Source organism: Schistocerca americana, chromosome 4 (assembly GCF_021461395.2).
Source record: "Schistocerca americana isolate TAMUIC-IGC-003095 chromosome 4, iqSchAmer2.1, whole genome shotgun sequence".
Taxonomy (NCBI): Eukaryota; Metazoa; Arthropoda; class Insecta; order Orthoptera; family Acrididae; genus Schistocerca; species Schistocerca americana.
Window position 1 is genome coordinate 479,309,380 of NC_060122.1, and position 27,224 is coordinate 479,336,603.

The 27,224-nt window shown below is 38.3% G+C and overlaps 1 protein-coding gene across 2 annotated transcripts in view; it reads right to left on the reverse strand.

Moving 5' to 3' along the window:
• Positions 1–27,224, reverse strand: part of LOC124612663 (arginine--tRNA ligase, cytoplasmic) — a 126,729-nt gene that overhangs the window by 90,380 nt on the left and 9,125 nt on the right. For both annotated transcript variants that reach the window (XM_047140985.1, XM_047140986.1), the window contains exons 3-4: positions 27,002–27,058; positions 9,205–9,391 (exon numbers count right to left, since the gene is read on the reverse strand). In XM_047140985.1, the coding sequence (XP_046996941.1) occupies positions 9,205–9,391; positions 27,002–27,058 (244 nt within the window). The remainder of the gene's footprint in view (positions 1–9,204; positions 9,392–27,001; positions 27,059–27,224) is intronic.

Sequence of the window (27,224 nt, forward strand, 5' to 3'; positions counted from 1 at the left end):
TGAACATACTTGTGCAAGCAGCAAATGATGTTGCAGGTATGACAAAACCAAATTAAAAGACAATATGAAATGGAACAAGGCAGCTGTTAAAGAGAATGCGAAAGTTTTACAGAAGTTCGAAATATAGCTTGTAATGTAATGCAAGATGCTTTTAATAAATTCCACAGCAAAATTCTGTCTCGAAATCTGGCAGAAGATCCAAAGAGATTCTGGTCATACATAAAGCACACCAGGGGCAAGACGCAATCAATACCTTCACTGCACGATAACAACAGTGAAGTCACTGATGACAGTGCTACTAAAGCAGAGTTATTAAACATGGTTTTCCAGAACTCCTTCACCAAAGACAACAAAGTAAATATTCCTGAATTCTAATCAAGAACAATTGTCAAGATAAGAAACATAGAAGTAGATACCCTCGGTGTAACAAAGCAGCTTAAATCACTTAACAGAGCAGAGGTTCCCAAAACTGGGGGGGTGTGATGATGTTGCAAGGGGGGTGCAGGTGGAGTTAGTGGTATAAACCTAATATTTCTTTTTAATATCGATATTTTAATAAAAATGAATGTGCAGGTATTAATGATAGATTATGGTGCTCAATGCAATCGTTTGGCATCCCACTTCCCACAATCCTATCTCAATAACCTATCCTAGAACATACAGCTTTTGAAGATCACGTTTAGAATGTCACACACAGAAACTCTCAAAATTACTAAGGCGATATGCGTTAATTCTAATATATCAGATTTGTAAACAACTTACTTCTGACAATTGGAAAACAGAAAAGTCAGGTATTAACTATTCCGTACATTTGTACACATGAAGTGAACGTAATCGTGTTATAACTTTTAGCCGTAGTAGGCTCTGTTCATCAGAGTAATAATCACTTATACTGCGTAACTGCAAAAATGCCGTTTTATTATCCTGTCAACCCGCAGATCCCCATGTGATGCGATTACAGTGACTTTAATAGACTGTATACGCTTCAAATGAACTGGCGGGTTCATAATTTGGATGCCAGGGTTATGCCCTTTGTCACCAGAAAAATGTGCACGACGTGAATGCAAAATTAGTACAGGTGTTTGTTCTGAGCAGAGTACTTCATACAGAAGTATGCTGGCTCTCAAAAGGAAATATGCTAGGAAGATTATTTGAACTTCGAGACGAAGTGATGCAGTTTGTGGAAAATAACAAACAAACTGAATTATATGTGGAATTTAGAAAGCCCGGTGTTCATGTTGCATTGGCTTATCTGTCAGATATTTTCGAATCTTTAAACACATTGAATTTGAAATTACACGGTGGAGAGTCAAACAATTTTTCATCGGGATGCCATCAAGGCGTTTACTGATAAGTTTCAACTATGGAAACGTAAAATTTTAGCCTGCAATTATTCCTGCTTTCCCAGATTGTTTGGAATCCTAGAAGAAGCCCATTTTCAAAACGATTTTAAGGATACTGATACTAAGAGTAAAATATCAAACCATTTGCAGCACCTCACTGATGAATTCGAACAATACTTCCCTAACAGTTGTGATGATAAAATTTATTATAGGTTAACGTCGGATCCATTTCACGTTGGCGTGGATGTGTTGCCAGACAGACTACAAGAGGAAGTCTTAGAAATTAAAAATGATTCTGCAGCAAAGTATGACTTTGAGAAGATGGATAAGTCTTTATTTTGGGTGAAATATCTCACGGTGTATCCCAGCACAGCAGAACAAGTGTTGAAACTGTATTTACCGTTTTCAAGCATTTATTTGTGCGAAAGAGCATTTTCAGCAGTAGTGGCAATAAAAAATAAGCTTAGAAGGAAACTCAGTATTGCCAATGATTTACGTTGCGCAGTTTCTACTATTCAGCCAAGAATCCAAAATCTTGTAAAAAATATGCAAGCTCATCCTTCACATTGATTTATTTGTTTGTTTCATGCCATATGTGTGTGGAAACAATATTTTTATAATAAATACGTCACATTATAAGAGAACTTGTTATTTTCATCCTAACTATCCTTACATGTAGGTAATACTGCAAAATTATAAAAAACTATTTCGAAGAAACAATATAAAATAAACATAGTGAATCTGATTTAAATATAAATACTGCGTGTGATCCTTATGGATTCTGATGTTACGTGTGGTATGTTATTTCAACTAATAATAGTATTTCTTCTGGATGAAGACACAGCGAAAGTTTATCCTAGATATGGCAAGCAAAGAGTAGTCCTAAAATCGTATATGGGTGAAGAAATGGTGTGCAGCAAGGGAATGTAATCAAGATAAGGAAGTTGTTTTGTTCATATTTTTTAAAGTTCTGTGTAGTCTGCACGATTATTGCGTAAAACTAATTTTTTGTCTGGTTCTGGGAACTGGGCCTTTCTCGCCGTTTGGTCACTGTCGTCGTTGACATAAATGGCAACCTAGGCGCAATGACAATGGGGAGCGCTATAGGCGTACAAATCAGTGATGTTCGTTAACACCGTGACTTGAGTGACTATTTTTGATAATGAGTGAAAGTAATAAGCTACACTCAACTTAAAATAATAGCTCGCATCCACTAATCGGCAAAGGTTGCAAATATTTTTCCTTGTTTACCAAGGACTTTCTTTACTTTCGGAGTGGCTTATAATCACTAGACTAGACTGATGACGTAATAACTGTGACTCGATACATTAACAGCCAACCATGTTACATGATGTCATCACAAATTTTTCAATAGTTTCTTGATAATTAATAAAAATCTCTATATTTTTATTGGGGGGGGGGGGGGGGGGGGGGGGCACGTAAGTTTTCTTTTCGGCAGAAGGGGGGCGTGACAAACAAAAGTTTGGGAACCTCTGTAATAGAGGCAAGGTGTCCGGTCCAGACTGTATACCAGTCAGGTTCCTCTCAGAGTATGCTGATAAAATAGCTTCATATTTAGCAATTATATACAACCGCTCACTCACAGAAAGATCTGTACCTAAAGACTGGAACTCAAGTCACATCAATACCCAAAAAGGGGAGTAATTTGCTGAAATACAAGCCTATATCACTAACGTCGATTTGCAGTACGGTTTTGGAACATATACTGTGTTCAAACATTATGAGGTATCTCGAAGAAAATGATTTATTGACACATAGCATGGATTCAGAAAATATTGTTCCTATGAAACACAACTAGCTCTTTATACTCATGAAGTAATAAGTGCTATTGACAGAGGATGTCTAATTGATTCCACATTTCTTTTTTTCCAGAAGGCTTTCTTCATAGTAATAGACGGAAAGTCATCAAGTAAAACAAAAGTAATATCCGGTGTTCCCCAAGGAAGTGTTACAGGCCTTCTATTGTTCCTGATCTATATTAATGACATGGGAGACTATCTGAGTAGCCGTCTTAGATTGTTTGCAGATGATGCTGTCATTTACTGTCTTGTAAAGTCATCAGATGATCAAAACGACTTGCAAAATGATTTAGATAAGATATCTGTATGGTGCGAAAACTGACAACTGACCCTGAATAAAGAAAAGTGTGACGTTATTCACATGAGTACTAAAAGAAATCAGCTAAATTTCGAGTACACAATAAGTCACACAAATCTGAAGATTGTAAATTCAGCTAAATACCTAGGGATTGTAATTACAAATAACCTAAATTCGAAAGATCACATAGATAATATTGTGGGTAGAGCAAACCAAAGACTTCGATTCATTGGCAGAACACTTAGAAGGTGCAACAGGTCTACTAAAGAGACTGCTTATACCACACTTGTCCGCTCTATTCTGAAGTATTGCTGTGCGGAGCGGGATCCGCGTCAGGTGGGACTGGCGGATGACATTGAGAAAATACAAAGAAGGGCAGTTCGTTTTGTATTATTGCGAAATAGGGGAGATAGTGTCACAGACATGACACGTGAATTGGAGTGGCAATCGTTAAAACAAAGGCATTTTTCGTTTTCATTGCGACGGGATCTTCTCACGAAATTTCAATCACAAGTTTTCTCCTCTGATTGTGAAAACATTATGTGGGCACCCATCTACATCATGATAAAATAAGATAAATCATGGCTTGCACAAAAAAATTTAGCTTGAAGGTGGTTCACTGAACCCTCTTGTGGATAGTAGAGTAATCAGGTAGATGTAGACGGAGAAGTTTAAAGTGCATGATAACAGGAATATGTCAGAACATGCTGACTCAAGTAAAACCATTCCGATATGTCTTTGAGAGGCTGTGACAAGACACAACGACACAACGAAAATTTGGTAAAATGGAATGAAATAAAAGTACCAGTAACAACATGAATTGTGTAAAGTCAGTTGAAGTATGAAGAAAGCAATGGTACTGGAACAAGGCGCCCTTAAAAAAAAAAAAATAAATAAATAAAAAATGGGGGGGTTAATACAAAAGGAAGTTGGAAAACTGTCTATGGGAAGTCTATGGAGGAAGACAAAGTCCCAAATATGTAACAATGTTGCAATTATTTTACTTCACAATAAAAGGAACACAGACAAAACAAAACAAAGTATTTACCAAAGAAAAATCACCAAAAAGCCCTTGGTTTTCAGAAATTGTTATTTTATTTACATGAACAGTTTCAGCACCGCATTATATGTCATCTTCAGGCTCCTATGCCCACCATGTATACAGAATCAGATGCATCGATGCACGCACAACCGGAGTCATCAATACCTGGATTCCATGAATTTTTTGTGGATTGCATACTTCGAAGACTTGACAACAACTCATACTGGATGTTTTTGGCCCTTGGGGTCTGAGTTCCTCGAAGAAAAATGGACCAATCATGAACTGTGCCTTGAAGTTACGCCACACAGTGATGCATTCACTATCTAGGAGACGTTCATGAGTTGTCATGTCTTCAAATTACACACTACACCAAAAATTAACGGAATCCAGGTATTGAGGGCTCCAGTTAGGCATGCATCAGTGTATCTGATTCTCTACACAACTGCATAGGGGCCTGAAAACGGCATTAATGAGACACCAAAGCTAGTTGTGTAAATAAAAATAACGACTTCTGAAAACACATGGCTGTTTGGTGATTTTTCTTTGGTAAATATCTGATTGACCGCTGTCCTATATCCATGACGAATCGAGAGAGAAAAAGAATTGTTCCTCTTTGTAATGTTCACGACATTCACTTAAATTGTCATCTTCCAATTTGAAAAACAGATTAGATTTTAATAAAGCAATGTAAAAAACTGGTTTTAGAAATGGATATGATGCAACAGACCATTTTTAAGTTGTGAATGAAAACATGAAGTACCACTTTTCTCAGAATCCTTAGAGGCTGGGGAAGTAACTGACTCAATTTTAAAGAATGTGTACAAACTGCCATTGAGAGACAAGGCACTGATTAAACTTAAGTTAGCTTATTGAAGAATATGTGCATAAATGCTGCCACTTCCTTTCAGTTTCATCAGAACTGCAAGAAATGGGAAATGGAAGTGGTGTATTTATCGTAGTAGACAAGAATCTCAAATCCACTGCAACAGAAATTGAAGTTACATGTGTGTGTGTTTTGGCAAGACTCAGTATTAAGGGTGAGCATAAAATGGTAACTGGATCCTTCTATCGCCCACCAGATTCATCTCCTGATGTAACTGAAAACTTAAAAGGAAACCTCAGCTTGCTTGCACATATGCCCCCCAACCATACAGTTATCATCGGTGGAGACGTGAATCATCCCACTATCAATTGGGAAAATTACAATTTTGTTAGTGATTGGTATGAAAAGACATCCTATGGAATATTACTAAATGCCTTCTCTGAAAACTACCTCTAACAGTTATTTAGGAACCCCACTCATGATGGAAATACATTGGATCTAATGGCAACAAATAGACCTAACTCTGATAATGTCTATATTGAAACTGTTATCAGTGATCATGATGCAGTTGTGGCAATAACGATTACCAAAGTACACAGGACAACTAAAACGAGCAGAAGAATATATATATGTTCAGTGAACTAGTGGTTCATATCTCAGTGAGGAACCTGAAACTTTCAACACAAGGGATGAGCATGTAGAAGAACCATGGCACAATTTAAACGAACAGTTGATCAGGTACTGCAGAGATATGTACTCGGTAGAACAGATCATAATGGGAGGGAACATCCATGGTTTCTATAGAAACAGGAATACCTGCATAATCGGTGTAAAACAAAGGATAGGGCTAGAGATAGAGAGATGCTGAATGAAACATGTTTGGCTGTTAAGAGAACAATGTGTGAAGCCTTCAATGACTACCATAGCAGAATATTGTCAAATGATCTTTCACAAAACCCGACAAAATTCTGGTTGTATGTAAAGACTGTTAGTGGCACCATAGTTAGTGTCCAGTCCCTAACAAAAGAGACAGGAACTGAAATTGAGGGTAGCAAAGCAAAAGCTGAAACACTTAACTTCATTTTCAAATGTTCTTTTACAAATAAAAGTCCAAGAGAATTGCTCCAATTTAATCCTCAGGCCACTGAAAAGATGAATGAAATAAGTATTAGTGTCTGTGGTGTTGAGAAACAGCTGAAATTGTTAAAACTGAACAAAGCTCCAGGACCCAATAGAATCCCTGTCAGATTCTATACTGAATTTGCAGTTGAATTAGCCCATCTTCAGAATATAATCTACCATGGATCCCTCAAACAAAAAAAACCGTGCCCAGTTCTCGGAAAGAAGCTCAGGTCACACCCATCCACAAGAAGGATAGTAAAAGTGATCCACAAAACTACTGTCCAATATCCTTGATGTTGATTTGTTGTGGAATCTTAGAACATATTCTGAGCTCACACATAATAATAAGGTACCTTGAACAGAATGACCTTATTAATGCCAACCAGCATGGATTCCGAAAACATCCATCATATGAAACCCAAACATGAGTATTAATACATACAATATGAACATGCCTAGTATATTGTGGTGTTCAAACCAACTTTTGGGTTTAGAACAGCTTTAATTTTCACATAGCAAATACAGCAAATAGAAATTTTTGACAGGTTTTTGTATTCGGGACAGTTGAAGAAAATGGATAGATGAACAGGAAACAGAGATAAACAGAAGAATAGAAATGGCCTGGAGTCTTTCCATAATCTAAAAACATTTTTCAAAATGAAGCTACTGCTGTGCCAGAAAAGATAAGCCTACGGTCAGAGTGTACCAGCTTGGACTTATGGGCACTGAGACATGGACAACTAATGTGAATACTGGCAGCCAAAATATGGAGAGATGCATGATGCAATTTACTAGGAGATATATGAAAACATACAAATGGATTAGGAAGTAGACTGGAAGAAAATATTTAATTATTACTTTAATGAAAATGACATGAAGGTAGTAGAGGCATGTAGGAGGGCAAATGTATGGTATATAGATGAATGAAGTTCTTTAGTGAAGTCTATGAAGTGTATAAAGCCCAGATTATGATCTAATTGAATTTGAGTATGTGGCATTAAAAGAAATACAGGAGCAATATAAATGTGTATGGTTAATGACCTTAATACATGGAAACACCTATGCACTGTCTTTATCCAGTAGCAGAGTAAAATAATTGGTGATAATTCGTTGTTTGTATAATTTTTAATTTTTGGCAGAAGTAGCCAGTAGAAGCTGTTTCTATCCTAATCCATTTGTACATTTTCATGTATCTCCCAGTAATTTGCAACATGCATTTCTCAGTTAATGAGAACTTCAACACTTCCACATATCTGAAGCCTCTTCTTCATGATGAGATTTATGAAACATTGTGTAAACAAATGTATGAATCAGAAACTTCCTAATATAGTAGTAGCAGTAGCAGCTTTATTCATCCATAGATCTTTTTACAAGCATACAGGACATGTCAAAGTATTTACCAAGTTTAGAACAATTTAAAATAAGCTAATTTATATACACATACATTTACAGACTTCTAGTTAGAGACAATCATTAGATTTGCTCCTGGTATACAATACTTTTTTTTACAAATAACTTATTAAATAATGTATCAGTCACTGCACACACACACACACACACACACACACACACACACACACACAGACACCGGTGATACGAGGGCTATTTAGAAAGTAAGGAACGATAGGTCACGAAATGGAAAGCACAGTGAAAATCAAAACTGTTTTATTTGCAACAGTTAGCTACAACTTCCAGCTACTTATCTCCATAGTCGCTGATCCGACTTACACATTTGACATAGTGTTGTACCAGCTTTCCAATACACTTGTTATAGAAGGCAGCTGCCAGTGCTTTCCGCCAACTCTCTATGCAAGCCTACAGCTCGTTGTCTGCACCAAAATGCTGTCTTCATAGCCAGCAATTCATGTGAGCAGAGATGAAACTCAGAGGTAGACAATTACGGGCTGTATTGTGGGTAATCAAACATTTCCAATTGAAAATGATGCAGGAACATCTTCATTTCCCCTGCAGAATGCGGCTGAGAATTGTCTTGAAGAAGAAACCGCACAACAGTCATGTAATGTTTGCTGCATAGCTTCAGGCAAAATTTCTCAGCAGGCCCTCGTACTTGGCAGGAGACACTATTGTTCTAGGTATCTTTATGTGCTCTGTTTGTGCTCAGAACTAAAAAGAACGATGTAACGCAATCGACGGGCATACTAGTCACACTGCCCAACACACCTGTGCAAAACTTCATCGGATTTTCACTGTGGTTTCCATTCCGCGACCGATCGATCCATATTTTCTGAATAACCCTCATATTAAAGTTAGAAGATGAGCACAGAGCAACGCCCTTGCTTTCTGAGGATAATAATTTTCATTATTACACAGATATGCACCAGAAATCAAAGCTAAAGCCAGCCTGTATCTTTCCTCTATCATTCAACAGACATGCAAAATCCTACATGTCTTGCTGACTAGCACCCTTGGGAAAAGGGATATGAAAGAGGATTGTTAATCCAAAACACTTACAATTGTTTCTTGAATGGATCTCCCACTGTTACTCAGATTAAAATTTGTAGCTTTTGTTCTTGGGCATCAACGGAAAATGGGGGAGAGGGATTTCCAATCATCATCAGTCTTCATTGCTAATTAACAATACTTACCACTATGAGTGAATGACCCCCCCCCCCCCCCGCCCCTTACACACACACACACACACACACACACACACACACACACACACACACACAGAGAGAGAGAGAGAGAGAGAGAGAGAGAGAGAGAGAGAGAATTTTATGGAATAAAATAAATACCTTGTGCCTTTAGAAGCTGTAATACTGGCAATGCTGAATTGCATTGATAATCTGCAAATTTTGGAGACAGAGAAACATTAACAGGTGGATCAGCCAAATCCGGAAATGCTGCTTCTATTGCTCTGGAGAACAACATGGTGAGTTCACTAAGTACACTTCGCATGCTACTGCTGTCAACATCCATCTCCTGAAATTCATCAAATAAAAAAACTTAACGGCTGTTACAAATTTAATTAAAGGACACAAATTATATTTACTGGATCACAATATGAGAGTTGACTGTTGGTAACAGTTGTAACTACTTGCAAACTATATTAATAGAAGGAGGAGGAGGAGGAGGAGGAGGAGGTAGAAAGAATAACATTCATCAAGATTTCCTCATATGGAGTGTGATAAACGGTGCCTGAGAGAAAAGATAACCTTTAGACGAAATGCTGTCTGATCACCAAAAAGAAGGAGATGATGGCTTAGACTTTTAAAATTTTGTAACAGTAGACAGTACATGCCATAACTAGGACAAATAATTGGCTGGGCTAAAGAGAGTGGTAAAACAAGAGTGGGTGGAGGTGAAAACAATAGAAGACAGCACAGAACGGGCAGAATAGGAGTATGGGAATATACGATCTGCTACCAAATATAGCTGAAAGAGTTTAAGCAAACAAGAAGATTGGTAAAATGGATAAGTAACTAGGTACTAAAGCATATCACCAAAGGAATATACAATAATAGAAGACCATAATGATAAGTAGAGCATGGATTTGTAAAATTGGTAAAACTTAAAGCAAATAAGTGAATGGAACTGCATTAGCATATGGACACGAACTGACTGGAGACCCAGGATGGGTGGACTGCAGGGTCATTTCTCAACTACTTAGTCCTTACAGCTAATGCTATAGGAAGTGATCCTCATGAATAGTCCCTGAACTCTTGTCTCGCTCTCATTCTACTCTTGTGTCACTGCTCCTCCAGTCTTCACTTCCTTTTCTGCTTGACTTCTATTCCTCTTATCTTCCTTGCATCACTTTCTCTTGTAATAATTTTCCTTCCCACTTTTCATGCTTTAGCATTTGATAAGCAGGCAAATTTCATTACTTTCACAAAGTCTTAACTGACAACATAGTTGATATTTCCGGCTACATGCAAAATCTACAAGCTACCATATGGTGTGTAGTAGAAGACAAAGTGTGTACCAGTCATTTCCCACCCTTGTGTTCCAATTACAGCAGCTATTTCTTTGAATAATCCTGAAATTCTCTTAATTTTACTGTTACAGCTATTGCAGATGAAAAAACAAACTTTCTTCTTCAAATGTCCATTTTCATAATTTTAAGAGTGAACCTTACAGTGATATACAAAAAGCTACTTGTACCGTAACTCAACCCCTTATGGTTTCCTACAACATGCAGCTCTACTGCATGGTTTAATCATTGTGGCATTCTCTTGCATAAAATATTCTGAAGGTAAGATTGGATCTGACAGCGATTACTACTCATGAGAATGCTGCATCAGCAGAAGCAATACTGGCATTGTACAGGTTGGTGCATGGAATGTTAGATTCCTTAATTGGGTGCGTTTAGAGAATTTTAAATGAGAGGTGGATATGTTGAATTTAGAAGGCAAGACAGAGATTTATGAACCAAATTTTACACTGCAAAACATTTCCAAGGGCAGTTGTGAACTATGACCATAATTTATTGCTTATGAACTGCAGATTAAAACTGAAGAAACTGCAAAAAGGCAGAAATTTAAAAAACATGTAACCTGGATAAAAAGAAAGAACTACTGGTTATGGAGAGTTTCAAAGAAAGCATTTGGCAAGCATCGACTGAACCTGGGGATAGAATAAGGTAGAAGAAAAATTGGCAAAAAATAAATTAATTAATTTAAAAAAAAAGGCACAGTAGAAACACTTGGATATCATTAAGAGGTAACTGAATTTAACTGACAAAAGGACAAAATGCTCACATGAAGTTGGAATACAGATGTCTAAAAATGAGACCGATCAGAGGTTCAAAATGGCAAAGCAGTGATGGTTGGATGAGAAAAGCAAGCCTGTAGAAGTGTGCATGACTAGGGAAACAGTATATGCTGCCTACAGGGAAGTTAAAGAAACCTTTGGAGAAAAGAGATGCATCTCTATGAATTTTAAGACCTCGAATGGCCAGCCCTTACTATGCAAGGAAGGAAGACTGAAAGGTGGAAGCAATGTACAGAGCAACTATTAAAGTGAAACAAAAAGTCCAGATAGAAGAAATTAAAACATTGGGATTTCCTAATGACACTATAATTCTGTCAGAGACAACAAAGGAGTTGAATGTAATGAATAATGTTTTGAAAAGCAGTTACAAGATGAACAATAAGAAGAGAAAAATAGGTGTAATTAAAGATAGTCATACTAAATTAGGTGAAGCCTATAGAAGTAGATTAGGTAATTGTAGTAATAGATGAGTTTTTATATTTGAGAAGCAAAATAAATTATGATAAACGAATTAGAGAGGATATAAAATGAAAATGCACATTGGTTACAGCAGTAAAATGTTTCTGAAAAAAAGAAAAAAAGAAAGAAATTTGTTAATATAGAATATAAATTAAGTTAAAAACTCAAACACACAGTATTAATGTTGCACACTATTTATTTTATATTTTGATGTGAACTGGCTTTTGGCCTTCTAGGTCATTATCAGACAGCTTAATACTAAAAAGATAGTACACACAGCATCAATGACAGCTATTTCTGAACAAAGATTGTTATTGCCAAAGGTATTTGATTGCTTGACAACTATATATACAAAAAACACAAACTGCGATGTTCAGTGGAGACGGACACTGTCTGGTGGAGTGTGCAGGGACTAGAATGCCAACAGGTGCAGCACCAGGAGGTTGTGGGGCAGGGAAGTAGGGAAAAAAGGAGCAAAAAAGGACAGGAGTGGGGGTGGGCAGGTGTGTTGGAAGAAGGTGGCAAATAAACAGGATGGGAGATGAGAATGGGAAGGAGATGATAGGACAAAGGAGGTGGAAACTGTTGGGTGGAAGGTGTGGGAACAGCATGTTGCTGTACGTTCAGGCAAGGATAATTACAAGAATGGAGAATGTGTTGTATGGATAACTCCCATCTGCACAAGATCAGAAAAGCTGGTGGTGGAGGGAAGGATCCACATGGCTTAGGTAGTGGTTCAGCTGCATGTTGTACCACAGGATGGTCTACTTTGCTCTTGGCCACAGTTTGGCGATGGCCACTTATCTAGGTGGACAGTCAGTTGGTAGTCACACCAACATAATAAGCTGTGCAATGACTGCAGCAGAGCTGGTAAATGATATGGCTGCTTTCACAGGTGGCCTGGCCCCTGACAGGGTATAATAAACCTGTGACAAACTGGAATAGGATGTGCTGGGTGGGTGGATTGGGCAGGTCTTGACCTGGGTCTTCCATATAGATATGATCCTTGTGGCAAGGAGTTGGGATTGAGTGTGGCACAAGAAAGGACTAGGACATTCTGGAGGTCAGGTCGGTGACAGAACACCACTTTAGGAGGGGTGGGAGGTATCTCAGGTACAATGTCCATTTCAGTGCATGACAGGTAATCAAAGCCCTTGTGAAGGATGTGGTTAAGTTGTTCCAGTCCAGGGTGGTGCTGGGTGACAAAGGAGACACTCGTTTGTGGCTGGTTCTTGGGGGTGGTGGGAGGATTGGGGGTGTGACGGGAAATGGCACAGGAGATCTGTTTGCGAACAACATCTGGGGAATAGTGCCTACCAGTGAGGGCCTGGGTGAGACCCTCAGCATACTGAGCAAGAGAGTTTTTGTCACTGCAGATACGCTGCCCCCAGGTGGCCAGGCCAAATGGGAGGAATTTTTTGGTGTGAATGGGATGACAACTGTCTAAATGCAGGTACTGTTGGTGGTTTTAATGTGGTCAGAGGTGCGGATGATGCCATCAGAGAGGAGGAGGTCAACAACTAGGAAGGTATCATGCTGGGTTAAGGAGGACCATGTGAAGTGGATAGTAGAGAAGGTGTTGATGTTGTATAGGAACGAATATATGGTGTCTCGGCCTTGAGTGCAGAGCATGAAGATATCATCAATGAACCAAACCAGACTATGGGTTTGGTGTTTTGGGATGCACAGAAGGTCTCCCCTATGTGGTCCATAAAAATGTTGACATAGGAGGGTGCCATGCAGGTGCCCATGGCTTTGGCACAAATTTGTTTATATACCTTCCCTTGAACGGAGAAGTAGTTGTGAGTTAGGATGAAATTAGTAAGGTGCATGAGGAATGAGGTAGTGCGTTTGGAGTCTGAAGGACGTTGGGAAAGGTAGTGTTCAACACCAGTAAGACCATGGTCATGAGGGATGTTGGTGTATGGAAGGTGGCATTAACAGTGACAAGTACGGATTCAGGATGTAAAGAGTGGGGATTGTGGAGAGTCTGTGGAGGAAGTTGTTGGTCTCTTTTACGCAGGAGGTTACATTATGAGCAACTGACTGGAGGTGTTGGTCAATGAGTGTCAAAATTCTTTCAGTGGGACCACAATAACCAGCCACAGTGGAGTGTCCAGGATTGTTGGATTTGTGGATTTTGGGGACCTTGTAGAAGCTGGGTATGTGTGGTGTCATAAGGGTGAGGAGGGAAATAGATTCAGGGGAGATATTTAAGTAGGACTTGAAGCTAATGTTGGCCTTCAGGAATACGATTACTGAGGCAGAGTTTACATGTGGAGCGGTCAGATAAATGGCAGAGGCCTTCCGCCAGGTAGTCACAGTGACTCATAACAACAATGGTGAAACCTTTGTCTGCAGTTATTGCAGTAAATTTGGGCGTAGAGCTACAGATGAGTCCTTTGGGTAGAACTGAAACTTCTGTGAAGTTGAGGGGAAATGTTAACAGTGTTATTGGAATGTCTTGGCGCTGGGTTTTGTAGAGAGTTGGTAGGGAGCTTTGGGGAATGTGCCAAGTTGAAATGGTCCACCAGGCAGGGTTAGCTGCTGTTAAGGGTGGATGAGGAGGAACACTGTGGATATGGCAGGGGCTGGATAGTGATGCCCTGAGGCGACAGTAATATGTCAGCAGGTTGAATAACTTATGGAGGTGGTGGTTTCAAATGCTCCTCCAGGTTCTGGAGAGCAAGGGATTCAATTTCAGAGATGTGATATATGGAGTAGGGACTGCATAATGGTAGTACCTTGTGGAGGAAGCAGAAGTGGTTCTGGGATGCCTGTGCCGTGGAGATATGTTTTTACAATGCCAGGTTTGTGAGGGTCAGGGATTGGCAGAATCTGTAAAGGTGTAGGACATTGTGAAAGGAGGGGTGGGAGCCAGAGAAATCTTTACAGTTGGGCCATTTGGGAGGATTCCATGATTAAGCAGCATTTGAGGAACAGGATGTGGGACTAGGTTTTAGCCAGGGAAAGGAATACCTTTCTGAACTGATGAAGAAAGATGGAGCAGGAGTCCATTTGGCAGGAATGTCGGAAAGGAAACAGGAATGATGCAGAAATGAGTAAAATAGGTGTTGATGGTTATGAGAGGAGCTTGATAAGTGAAAAGACATAAAAATTACAGGAAACCACGTAAAAACATGCATAAATACGTTAACAATGTACAGGAATGTGGGAGAAAAGGAACGACGGACGAGATGTGTGTGTGTGTGTGTGTGTGTGTGTGTGTGTGTGTGTGTGTGTGTGTGTTTTGCAATAAGCAAAGAGAGAGGGAAGGAGGGATAGGTTAGGTCGAGGATCAATAGTTTGTATGGCTCAAGCATGTGTGGAAAATAAAACTTCCAAGTACATCATGATGAGGGATGAAGTGGGCTCAATAGGAATAAACATAATTATAACTATTAGAGGAAAGAATTTGGGGCATCAGATGATGCATCAACAATCCGCACGGCCACAAAGTCTGTGTTGTGCATGGGTAATCAGTGATACAGTGTGGCTCAGAAGTAGATGAGGTTTGGAGGGTGGTGAATAAACACAAGAAAGGAGAGAAAGAACAAATACTGAAAAGAGTAATATTATAGAGAAGAGTAGAAAGGAAAACATCACAGCAAAATCGAACAATAAAAACTCCAGGCCTTCACAGACATGTAATCTCCTTCAGACTGAGTTCGCAAACAGATCTCCTGTGCCATTTCCCCTCACACCCACAATGCTCTCACCATCCTCAAGAACTAGCACAAGGGAGTGTCCCCCTTGTCACCAGATAGCATCGCGGACTGGAACTGAAGAACATCCTTTGCAAGAGCTTTGGTTACCTCTATCATCACGCCCTGAAATGAGGGACATCCTACTAGGGACACTTCCCATCCCTCCTAAAGTGGTGTTCCGTCATCCACCCAACCTCCACAACAACCTAGTCCACTCCCCATCCCACGTCATTGCCACAAGCATCATATCACTGTGGAAGACTCAGGTGCAAGATCTGCCCAATCTACCCACACAGCACCTCTTATTCCAGTCCTGTTACAGGTTTATCCTACCCCATCAGGGGCCGGGCCACTTGTGAAAGCTCCCACATCATTTACCAGCTCTGCTGCAATCACTGCACAGCTTTTTATATTAGTATGACTGCCAACCAGCTGTCCACCAGGATATGAGTATAAATTCCTAAACTCATGATAAACTATTTAATAAATACTATGGAACATTAACACTACATAGCGCCATTTCAGTTTTTTATGAGACTTTGTTCCTCCACATGTTGGCAATACGTTCAATAAATGTTATAAATTTAAATGCAGGGAAACATATTCTGGATGTATTGTCTGGAGTGTAGCATTGAACAAAAGTGAAACTTGGACAATAAATAATTCAGACAAGAAGATAATTGAAGATGCTAAAGAAGAATGTCAAAGATTAGATGGATATATCAAGAAATTAAAAAAGAGTCACTGAACTGTGGAAAAAGACATGTATGGCACAAGAAGAATGTTGAAGATTAGATGGATATAGAAAGTAACTAATGAAGAGGTACTGAACTGAACTAGTAAAAAAGACATGTACGGCACAACCTGGCTGAAGAAGGGATTCGTGAACAGAACACAGCCTGAGACATCCAGGAATTGTCAATCTGGTAAAGGAGGGAAGTGTGGGGAATGAATGTTGTAGATGGAGACCAGAGTTTGGGTATAGTACACAGGTACAAATGAATACTGGTTGCAGTGGTTATACAAAGATGAAGAAGCTTGCACAGAGCAGACTAGAGTGGAAAGGTGCATTAAAAAACCAGTCTTCTGACTGATAATTACTACTACTACTACAAAAACTTCATTGTGTTTGTTGACCATTTCTGTGTTGTTCCCAAATAAACAAACCCATGACAAATCACACAGCTCTTCTATGAATGTTCAGAATCACTTCTGTTAATCCACATAGTAAGTGTTCGGAACTGGCAAACAATACAGTAGAATTTGTTATACAAGAAATTTGTAAGTAAATTCATTTATGGATGAATTATATTTCTTTAGGGTTGTTTCAATAAATTTAAAGAGAGGAATCAGGAGAAGTGATTCCCGTGATTACAATGGTGTGTTCATTCCTTATTTAATTACTCTGAATGAATGGTTGTCGTTTATTCAAGTGACTGACTGACAATTATAGAAGCAATCTCCTTCACTCATCACATGGATTATGTTACTTTTGTTTATGAGAGATTCTATTATAAAACTGTAATAATGGTTGTCACAGCTCTGTGTAAAACATTATATCAATACAACATTTTCAATCTCTAACATGAAATAAATGACAAACTAATTCTTATTTCCTTGTTCCTTCTGTTCCTATAGGGTCCTCATGACAGAAAAGTTCTTTTCTTTATCTGACAGAGCAGCCTGCTGAAAGATTATAATTTCTAGATTCTGCCATAGAGGGTATATGTAACAGAACTTCTCAATAGGTTATTATTTTAAATATACTGTTACTGATGAAATTCAAAATCATAATGTACCTTTCACCTTAACTGTGCTCATCACTGTCTGTCTTTCCAGTTTTTAAAACTGTGGGAAACAAATTATGTAGATATTATCCTCTGCTTTCTGTCCTCTTCTCTCTCTCTCTCTCTCTCTCTCTCTCTCTCTAGTGGCCACCACCCAATGTTCCTTCCTACAGAAACCAAGTAGCTGGTACATTACTATCGACCTCCATTGTGCCACTACTCAGACAGCACTTGTCTGGCATATGTGCTACTGTAATGGGCTCCGTTTGAAGTTCGATATAGTGCGGGCTAGACCATGCTTTAGAATATGGACTTAAGTTACTTTGCACTGTTCCCAGCAAACATCTCATACATATCTTTTTTTGTAAATGAACCACAGTGAGTTCCCACTAGCTAGTGTGTAACTTGCTTTTACAAAAGCAGCGATAAGAAGGGATTGTAATGCATGTAAATCAGATATTCAAAACTTTTGTAATTAGGTAAGAGTATGGAACACTTACAACTGCATACAGTTGTCAGGAGCTAACAACAGCTATACTACAAGCAGCGCAGGCATTAGCAAATGTTGCAGAAACATCTCCTGCTTCACCCAAGTATAAGGCTTATCCACCATTTGCCAAACAACATGAAGATTTGGATGCTTAAAGCCAAAGATCGTCAAATTTCTGATATGGAAGGAGAAAAGGACATCATCTTGTCTGGAAATCCCGAACTTTATCATTCAACTAGCTTTTGCATGTGATTCTGTGTGCGTGGATCTCAAATACATGTGAATTTCAAAAAATGCTGAAGCTTATTATCTGTGAGTAAATTGATATAAAAAATGAAGATGAAGCTGACAAAAGAGCACAACAGTAAAGAATTTGTGTCTTTGTACGCACAAATACAGATATTTGAAGCACAAAATAGCAATAGAACTGGATTGGGGGAACAACCTAGTGTATTTAAAGAAATTACAAAAATTGAAGTATTTCTTTACATACAACATTTGGTGTTTTGCTCACAGGAGCCATTATAAACAAATTAACTGAGCTAGTGACCCACAAGCAAGCTACGTAAAGTTGCGCATATGAGAAACAGTTCATCATAAGGTCAAGATTGGTGTTCGAAACATATGTTCTTGCAAGTTGTAGATGCATATGCTCACAGGAAACTGCATGTGTCTGAAATGGAAAGTGAAATTGTTGGGGATATAACACCTTGTTCCAATCAATATTTTTCCAAAATGCTCTGGTTTATAGCAGGCACTTGATCTTTTTGAGTGTCAGTATTGCTCTTTCATAAAGCCAAGAATTCTAATGACGCATTATGTGGGATAGATCTCCATAAACAAACCAAATAAATTCCCCCACAGAAGGAACAATTAGACAAAGCTCTCTGGCAGGGTCACTAAACCATTCAATTCGGTCAACATAGTGTCACCAATTTTTAATAAAACATCCAAGAATTCTTGCACATGGGGACTGCCACCCACCTGAACCCTCATGTTCCACGTAAGACTCATTTTCTGTACCTGAGGCCACTGCATGAAGCTTTTGAGACATGCGATCACCTCATCTGCTCTAGTTCCCTGAGTTATAATGGGTAGAGCCTGGCGGAAATCACCACGAAATAAAGCAGTGATGCCTCCTACAACGTGATTGTTTGACTGGATGTCTTGCAGAGTGCGACTGACTGCTTCCACAGCATTTTTGTATGCCATGGTGCATTCATCCCGAACAGTTAGGCTACACAATCCAAGAATTTTTGCTTTGGTGCTATTTCGCGATACTGCACATACCGGGGTTTCATTTATGCATAGGACCAAACATAGTGTGCACAAATTTTCTCTTGAGGCAGTAATGTAGCAGCAAATCCAGAAGACGCAACCGCTGATGGTATCTTCCCTTGCCTTCTGATTTCAGCCAGTAACAACTGAGTGGAGAAGGTTTTTGCCTGTACCACCAGGGGTATCGATGAAAAAGGTTTCACTCTGTTGTTGATTAACACTCCATAATATTTTGTCATATACTCACTTTTGCAAATCAGAAAGGATCCCAACTTTATTATTCATGATCACAGCCTTTGCAGTAGAACTATAATTTGTCTCTGCAGCATAATCGCGACTAACTTGTGGACGATCAGCAGTTTCCTGCAGTTCTGGAAGACTGTAATGACTCAAAGGATAGTCACCAATGGAAATAAAAATACCTTGAAGCAAGCAAAGGCAACGATTGGTGACACTCTCATCAGATTCTACTGTATCATTTCAATAAACAAGCTTAACTGCAAAAAGAAAATCTTCAATTACATGTCACTGATATTTCTCCCATAACCTACAGGATGGGAAAGTCCACAAAACATCACCATAACTGCAAACAAATTGGCATAATCAGCTAGGACTTTCACCAATTACGGCATCTTTGAGCATTTCGTCCCACTTTCAGTCATCATCTAGCAGAAGTTGTGCACTGCAAGCCACATGAATCGTTGAATGTTCAACGCCTTTCCAGTTCTCAGAAATGAAAAAAATGTGGCTCTGTGGACTGCGTGCAGCAAAAGGCGCAAGTAATAGCATTCACTGTTACTTGGATGAACAATGTACACTCTACCTAATGCGACTGCTGATAAACACCTAGAAACCCTGTCACTGGTTGACTGCGTCAGCATCAACTGAAAATGCCTCTTTGCTTGTCATAAGTGTAGTAGGATAGTACATCATTATACATATGAGTTTGAAGAAAACTATATTCCTTACAGAGATTGAAATAAGCTAAGAGTGTGGTATGGTGAGGATTTTCTATATGTTCCTGTATATTTTCCAGAGTGAAATAGACTCACTGGCCATTTTCTAAATAAACATATAAGTGCATATTGGTAGGGTGTCATTCGTGAACGGGGAAACTCAGTACCCATCACACTGCTTCCAATGTAGTAACATAGTAACCTTATTAATATTTGGTCACCTTGTCACGATATGCACTCTGAAAACCAAATGTTACCTGGTCATTTCCCTTACTCACATGACTCTATGCTAGCAAAGTATTCAACATTCAAGTGAGCTTCAAATACACATAAAAGAACTGGTGAGGATTGTACTACCCATCAATCGCCTACTACAACACAATCAACATGCATATTAACTTCAACCGTGAAACCACCATCTGAGGCGTCCAGCAGCGATTTGATGGATACCAGTTTTCACCAATAACACTTTTGTCAACTAAGGTTTTTGGGAGCCTCCTCGTGCAACGACCTTCTTTCTTGCAAGGTGAACTGGTATTTAATGAGCCACATGGACCATGAATTATGTTGGTTTTGACAGTCCTGTGCAGAATGGGATCTGTGTCACAATTTGATATTTCGGTGCTAATAACTCGATCAATGTCATTGAGCATAATCTTCTTTTAAAGCCACAAAAGGTTGTGTGAATGAGACAAACACACTTTTGCCACTCTATCAAATACATATAGTATCGCATGCTCCAAATGCCTTTTCTTTTATAAGAAGGTCCATCAGGTATTTTTGTTTTAAATGAAATAATCGAGAAATCAAGTTGTGCCTGTTGTAGGAGACCTGGCTGACGAGCAAATTGTTCTCCATTTCAGGCCACTATGGCCTGGTGATTATAGTAAAAAAAAATCTGTATCACCATATTTTCTAAAATATGCAAACACATCCTGACTAAGCTCATAAATATACCTGGGACCACCAATAAATGTGAAAGGGAGAATCATCATCCAACCCAAGTCTTCAGCATCAGAATTTTGCTGTAATAAGGTTGATGTAATTTTCTGTATTTAATTGTCTCTAACGAATGAGGAAGGATGCCAAACCGTTTAGTTTCAATTTCTGCATATATGTCAACTAAAAATTGGTCAAAAACATCTGTAAGCAGATATGTTCGTTCTCTCGCAGCTGAATTAGAAAACTGCACAGCTGCATTGCAGAAGCTTTTTTCGTTAAAATTTGGAGCACCCATGTGAGGATAAACATTATTATATATTTACAAGTGGCAAAGGTCTTATCGATGATACGCCTGCTCTACAAGCCGCTTCCATTTCCTTATGTTGAGTGCACTGTTTGTCCATTCAGTGTTTGTGTTCATCCTAGTTGTGCCCTTCAGATGTTATCTCTCCACCTATTTCTAGGTCTTCTTCTTCCTCTCGTTTCATGAATTGTTCTTCCAAATGCTATTTTAGGTAGTCTGTTTTCTGTCATTCAACCTTCTCGTCTTTAGCACATCTATGATGTTACAGTGTTTGTACAGCCCTCTTAACGTTTCATTTTTTCTTATCCTTCATTCCATGTTATATTCATCATATACTGGATCAAAAATTTTTCTTTGTGTTTTTCTTTCAAATATGAACAGTTTTTCTTCATATTTCTTTTTAAATATAAATGCTTCACATCCGTATAATGTTACTGGTATAATGGTTGATTGATACAAGCGAATTTTGAAGTTAGTACTAAGTGACCTTTTCCATAAGATTTTGATAAAACTAAAGGGTGTTTTGTTCGCTGTTGCTAGACAGGCATCTACTTCTATATCCATTCCATTACTGTTACTAAACAAACTCCGGAAGTACTTGAAGCAGTCAACTGTTTTGAAAGTGAATCCATCTACAGCGAAAGCTGCATCACTTTGGTTTTTCTTACTTATGACCAGATATTCTGTGTTTTCTTCACTAATATGTAATCCTGGTTTCTCAGCATTTTTGTAATAATTTTGCATCTTTTGATTAATTCTGTTCTGGAACTAGGCAAGTATGCAAGTCTAGTAATGTTCATCTTCTGCATTTGGATACCTGGTGGATTAGTTTTACTAAATTCTCTATCGATTTTCTCTAAGACGAGGTTAAATAAAATAGGTGAAATGGCGTCTCCTTGTCTGAGTCCAGTGAACACCTTAAAATTTTCTGTTTCTACTACAAATGCCTTAATACGACAAAGTATCATTTGTACAGATTTCAATTAATCTGATTAGCTTTGATGGTACTTCAAATTCCCTCAGTATATTTAGAAGTGTCTGTTGGTGTATGCTATCCTAGGCCTTTTTGTACTCTACAAATAATATGTGAACATCTACACTGAATTCCCCACGTTTTCAGTTATCTGTCTTAGAGTGAAAAGATGATTAATGTGGACCAGTTCCTGTGGAAACCACATTGATGGTCACCAATTAATTCTTCAGTAATTGGAATCAGACTGTTTAACAGGCATGTTGATAAGATTTTATAAGTAGCATCCAGTAAAGCAATTCCTTTATAATTGTCACACACAAGGGGACCATTCTTCCTAAATATGGGGCATATAATTGTGGTTTTCCAGTCTGCAAGTATGGCTTCTGTCTTCCAAATTGTTTCTATTAAAGAGTCCTCCAGTTGTGATGCTCCATCCTTCAATAACTTAGCGTATATCTGGTCTTCACCACAAGACATGTTATTCTTTAATTTCTTTATGGCTTGTTTATTTAATTTACTGATGAGGTGGCTACTTGTACATTGACTAATCAGGTTCTTCAAATTTAAAGTAAGACTGTGGATCATTGCAGTTGAGTAATTGTGAAAAGTATATCTTCCATTTTTTTTGTACGTCACTCTTGCTCGTCACTATTTTTCTATGCTGGTCCTATATAAACTGTTCTCTTTTAGTAAATTTACCCAAAGGTTTTTTAATATTTTGATACATCTGCCTTGCTCTGTGGTGTTTGAAATCAATCTCTCCTTCTTTTATCATATTGTTGTAGTATTCCCTTTTCTCCTGTCGAAGGGTTTGTTGTGTTTCCTGGCAGATTTTGTAATATCTTTCCCTCAGTGTCATATTGTTCATTTCTGTAATCCACACTTTTCTCGCATTTCTTCTCTCCAGAACTTTTTCTTGACTCTATTTGTTAAACCAAATTTTGTTAGGCCATTTTCTTTTTCCTATAACTTTGGAAGATACTTCCTGAGTACTGTTCTTCAGGTATCTCCATCTGCTTTTGACATCTTGTTCCCTGATGGAAAGTCTAGTTTTTGTTAGGTTGCTTTCCAGTTCTTTGATTAAGTTTTCTTTTGTAGATTCTTCAGCCAGATTTCCTAAGTTACATCTAGTAATTTCCGCTCTATTTCCATTTATTTACACTATACACAGCAAATTTATAGCCGTCTCCACCTCCACAAAATATTAATGGATATTGTAACAAATCATAAGCCTGATTTGTTTCACTGATATGCTGAAGACAATCATCGCAAGTACATAACACACTGTCTCTATCACATCCCTGGTTGACTAACAGGCAGCGACCTCATTTGTAGTTGGTGCATTACAATGACTCGGGTGAGGTCCTCTGTCTTTTCTCAGCTGCAAGTAGAAACTTGCAGTTATTGCTCTCCTCATTTGGAACTGATTGCAATACTGCTTCAAAGCTGTTGACATAAGGGTTCACACTGTGTAGTATACTTTGCAGGCTTCTTACCAAACCTGAGTTTAAATTACAAATATCTAACTCCTGCCTGGTCTTGGTAATTAGCTACAAAATAAATTCGTAAAAACCCTGGGACATTAACTGGCGACAAAGAGCCATTCAAATAGTATACTTGGTCCTGTACCTTAGAAGTACACATACACACTCCTTCACTGATCTGATTCACTCCAAAAGAAGTCAGTTGGAAAGCACTGTTGTTGTCCCGTGAGTTCTCCAAAAAATGTTTTGACAGCAGATTCTATACATTTACTAACTCTTTCAATAGCTCTGGTGGGTCTTGTATTCTTTCTAGGAAAACTTTGCCAGATGAACAACACATTCCCTTGGGTTCTCGGTGCCACTTCAAAACACTCGTGCATGGTGAACCATGGCGGATGATGTTTGTCATTAGAAGTGCCTTTGCAAAAATAATCCACTCTGTGCACATCCATTAACAATTCCTATTTTCTTCTTACATGGTGAAAAACACTGAGAAATCTTGTAAACTATATATCCCAAGGATTTCAAACAACATAAACTATTTTAATTCAAACAAGCTACATGTGCACACAAGTCCACAAACAAACACATTATTTTTAAATATGCAATCCAATAACGCATACTACAAGAGTTTTCAAGTGACTTTCAATGTAGAGCTTCTGCAAAGTACTTCTGTGAAAGTGGTGCTATACAGTACTAATAGGGATCTTTGTGAAGTGGTGCAAAATGTCTTATTCAACTGCAGTTTCCTCACTAACATGTTGAAATGTCCATTGATGCTCAAGGAAAAGTTGTGTTTTTAGTTTAATAGTATGCTGAGAGAGCATAACCACTTGTGCGCTGTATTATAAAGTTTTGCATCCTTTTCTAAAATTACAAGAACTGATATAATTACTTAATATCCAAAAGGATGAAACAGACCAACAGAAGACCTTTTTCTGTAAGCATTACCGTCCAAGAAAATTTTGTATGCAAAAGAACTAATATTTGCTTAGCCAACTAGTACTGAAAAGAACTTTCACAAAGCGTAACTACTGTGGTAACCAGCCAATCACAAATAAAGGCATCTAACAAAGTAGAGTTGTTAACTACAATACATTCTTTGTTCTTATTTCTGTCAAAACCAATGGAAAGCAACAATTCTTTACACATGTCAGAGACTTATGTTGATGAAATGGTAACAAATAAAATATTTACCCGATTAAAAGAAGAGCTATTTCCCAAATTCGTCATTTGAAAAATACAAGGTTATCTTACATTTTCAGATTAAGCTATTGCTGCTGAGGTCGACATTTTTACATTGTGGAAGAGATTAATATAAGAGTTGTCTTCATTTACAGACAAAGCTTTGGCAGTTGACATCACATGCTGATTTATTTTGATGAATGTGGAAGGGTTGGAGGGGAAACAGTGACACCACCTTGGCTGAGAACTAGGACAAATTTGAGGAGGGGAATGGGGAGCAGACAGCAAATTTTGTCATGCTGCCAACCATGGGAATGTACGCCACATTCCTCGGTTTCTGATGAACGTCTACCACATTTCAAGTGCAGTTTTCCTGAATCCATTTACAGTCTCAATTCAACTGACTTTAAAATTGGACGGATACTCAACAATGATCCTCACCGTGTGGCATGGTGGAAGGAAAAGGGGTATGCCAACCACCAGTTCTACACAACCTATGAGAACAGTGGGCAGACACCTTGCTCGGAAACAAGAGACAAAAGGATATTGTTGCATTCTCACATCAACATAGATGTGACATCCACTATGCATTCAGAAAAAACAACTGTATTCTCAGTTCCCATTATAAACGCAACCTCAGAAATCACCACATACTTGGAAGAACCAGTCGAATGCTTGTGACAACCATTATTACAAATTTCATTGTTGCTTGTGTCATTCAAGCAACTGCAGCTCTGCTATAAGATCCCACACCAGCTAATACCTCAGAAATAATCGCGACATATACAGAAGAAACAGCTTAATATTAAACTTCCTGGCAGATTAAAACTGTGTGCCTGACCGAGACTCGAACTTGGGACCTATGCCTTTCGCAGGCAGTTCTGCAAGATTCGCAGGAGAGCTTCTGTAAAGTTTGGAAGGTAGGAGAAGAGACACTGGCAGAAGTAAAGCTGTGAGTACCGGGCGTGAGTCGTGCTTCGGTAGCTCAGTTGGTAGAGCACTTGCCCGCGAAAGGCAAAGGTCCCAAGTTCGAGTCTTGGTCGGGCACACAGTTTTAATCTGCCAGGAAGTTTCATATCAGCGCACACTCCGCTGCAGAGTGAAAATCTCATTCTGAAAGCTTAATATTGATAAAAGTTACACAGCAGACACCACCATGTAACTTATTTATATGCGTAATACACATCAAAATACATGTCAGAGACTTGCCCATTATCTAATGAATATTTTCTAAAATTATACTGCAGTTTTACTTTTTATGACGGAAAGAATGTTAAATATGGCAAAGCGCATTTAAATATGATGTATGTGCAAATATTAAGTCACCCTAGGTCAGTCTGATACCACAACAATTACTTCATATTTAAATTTCACCGGCTTCATCAACTCAAAAACCTTCTTTATCTTGGACCACACTACAGATCAGTCTGTCACAACAACCAAGATTTCAGGACAGGGTCCAATATCACACACTAGCTCCAAGAATCGCGCTAGATAATGATATCAGTAATTATTATTATTTCTATTAGTATCAATAACTTCGCATTTTTCTATTACTACTACTACTACTACTACTACTACTACTACCACCACTACCACCACCACCACCACCACCATTGTTATTAAAAATAGTGATATCACAAAAATCTGGCTTAAATAGTAAGCAAAAAAGGCAGTGGAGCTACAAAGTAACATAAACTGTTTCTTTTTTGTTTACTTTATTTCTCCATGTATTATCAAATGCAGATAATCAATAAATGGCATATGTTTAGAATAGATATAAGGTTAACTATTTTGGCAGATACTTCACATCAAGTTTTTAATTTTCATTAGTCAGAAAATGTTAAAAATAAAATTTTCTCCACGAGACTCTTACAAAAATGTATACTCAGGTAAATATGTTTATCTACACTACTGGATGAAGAGCTTTCGATAGGCATAACAATGTTAATTTGTCATCCTAAACTCAGTAACATTAGCTGCAGGCTATAGTAAGGTGAATAATAAAGCCTGCTATGAAAAAAATCGCACAGTAGCAAAAATAGTGAACTATTAAACCACACTCAAATTTGCTATACATTAAAGACAAAACGTAAATGATGTAAGAATTCCCTCTCAAATGTACCACATTTATAGCGTTCTCAGCTGCTATGACGTGCGCGCTCTCCCGCTCCCACACACACAAAATTGTATTAAGACAAGTTTTAGGAAAGTAAATTTCTATTGTTATTAGTTCACTCTATCAAAAATATACCTTTCCATCCATGATCTTTCCCTGTTGTTTATTCTTTTCTTCCTCTTCTTTGATAGACTGAAAACAAAACAAGAAAATTATGTGTAACTTGTTCATTACGAAAATATGACACAGTGAAGTTAGCAGACAAGAACAAGAAGAAAACATGGAGAAAATAATGGTTTTGTGAATATATGTTGAACTGATAAACCAGAGGAAACGTATTGGTAACAAATAAAGAGGA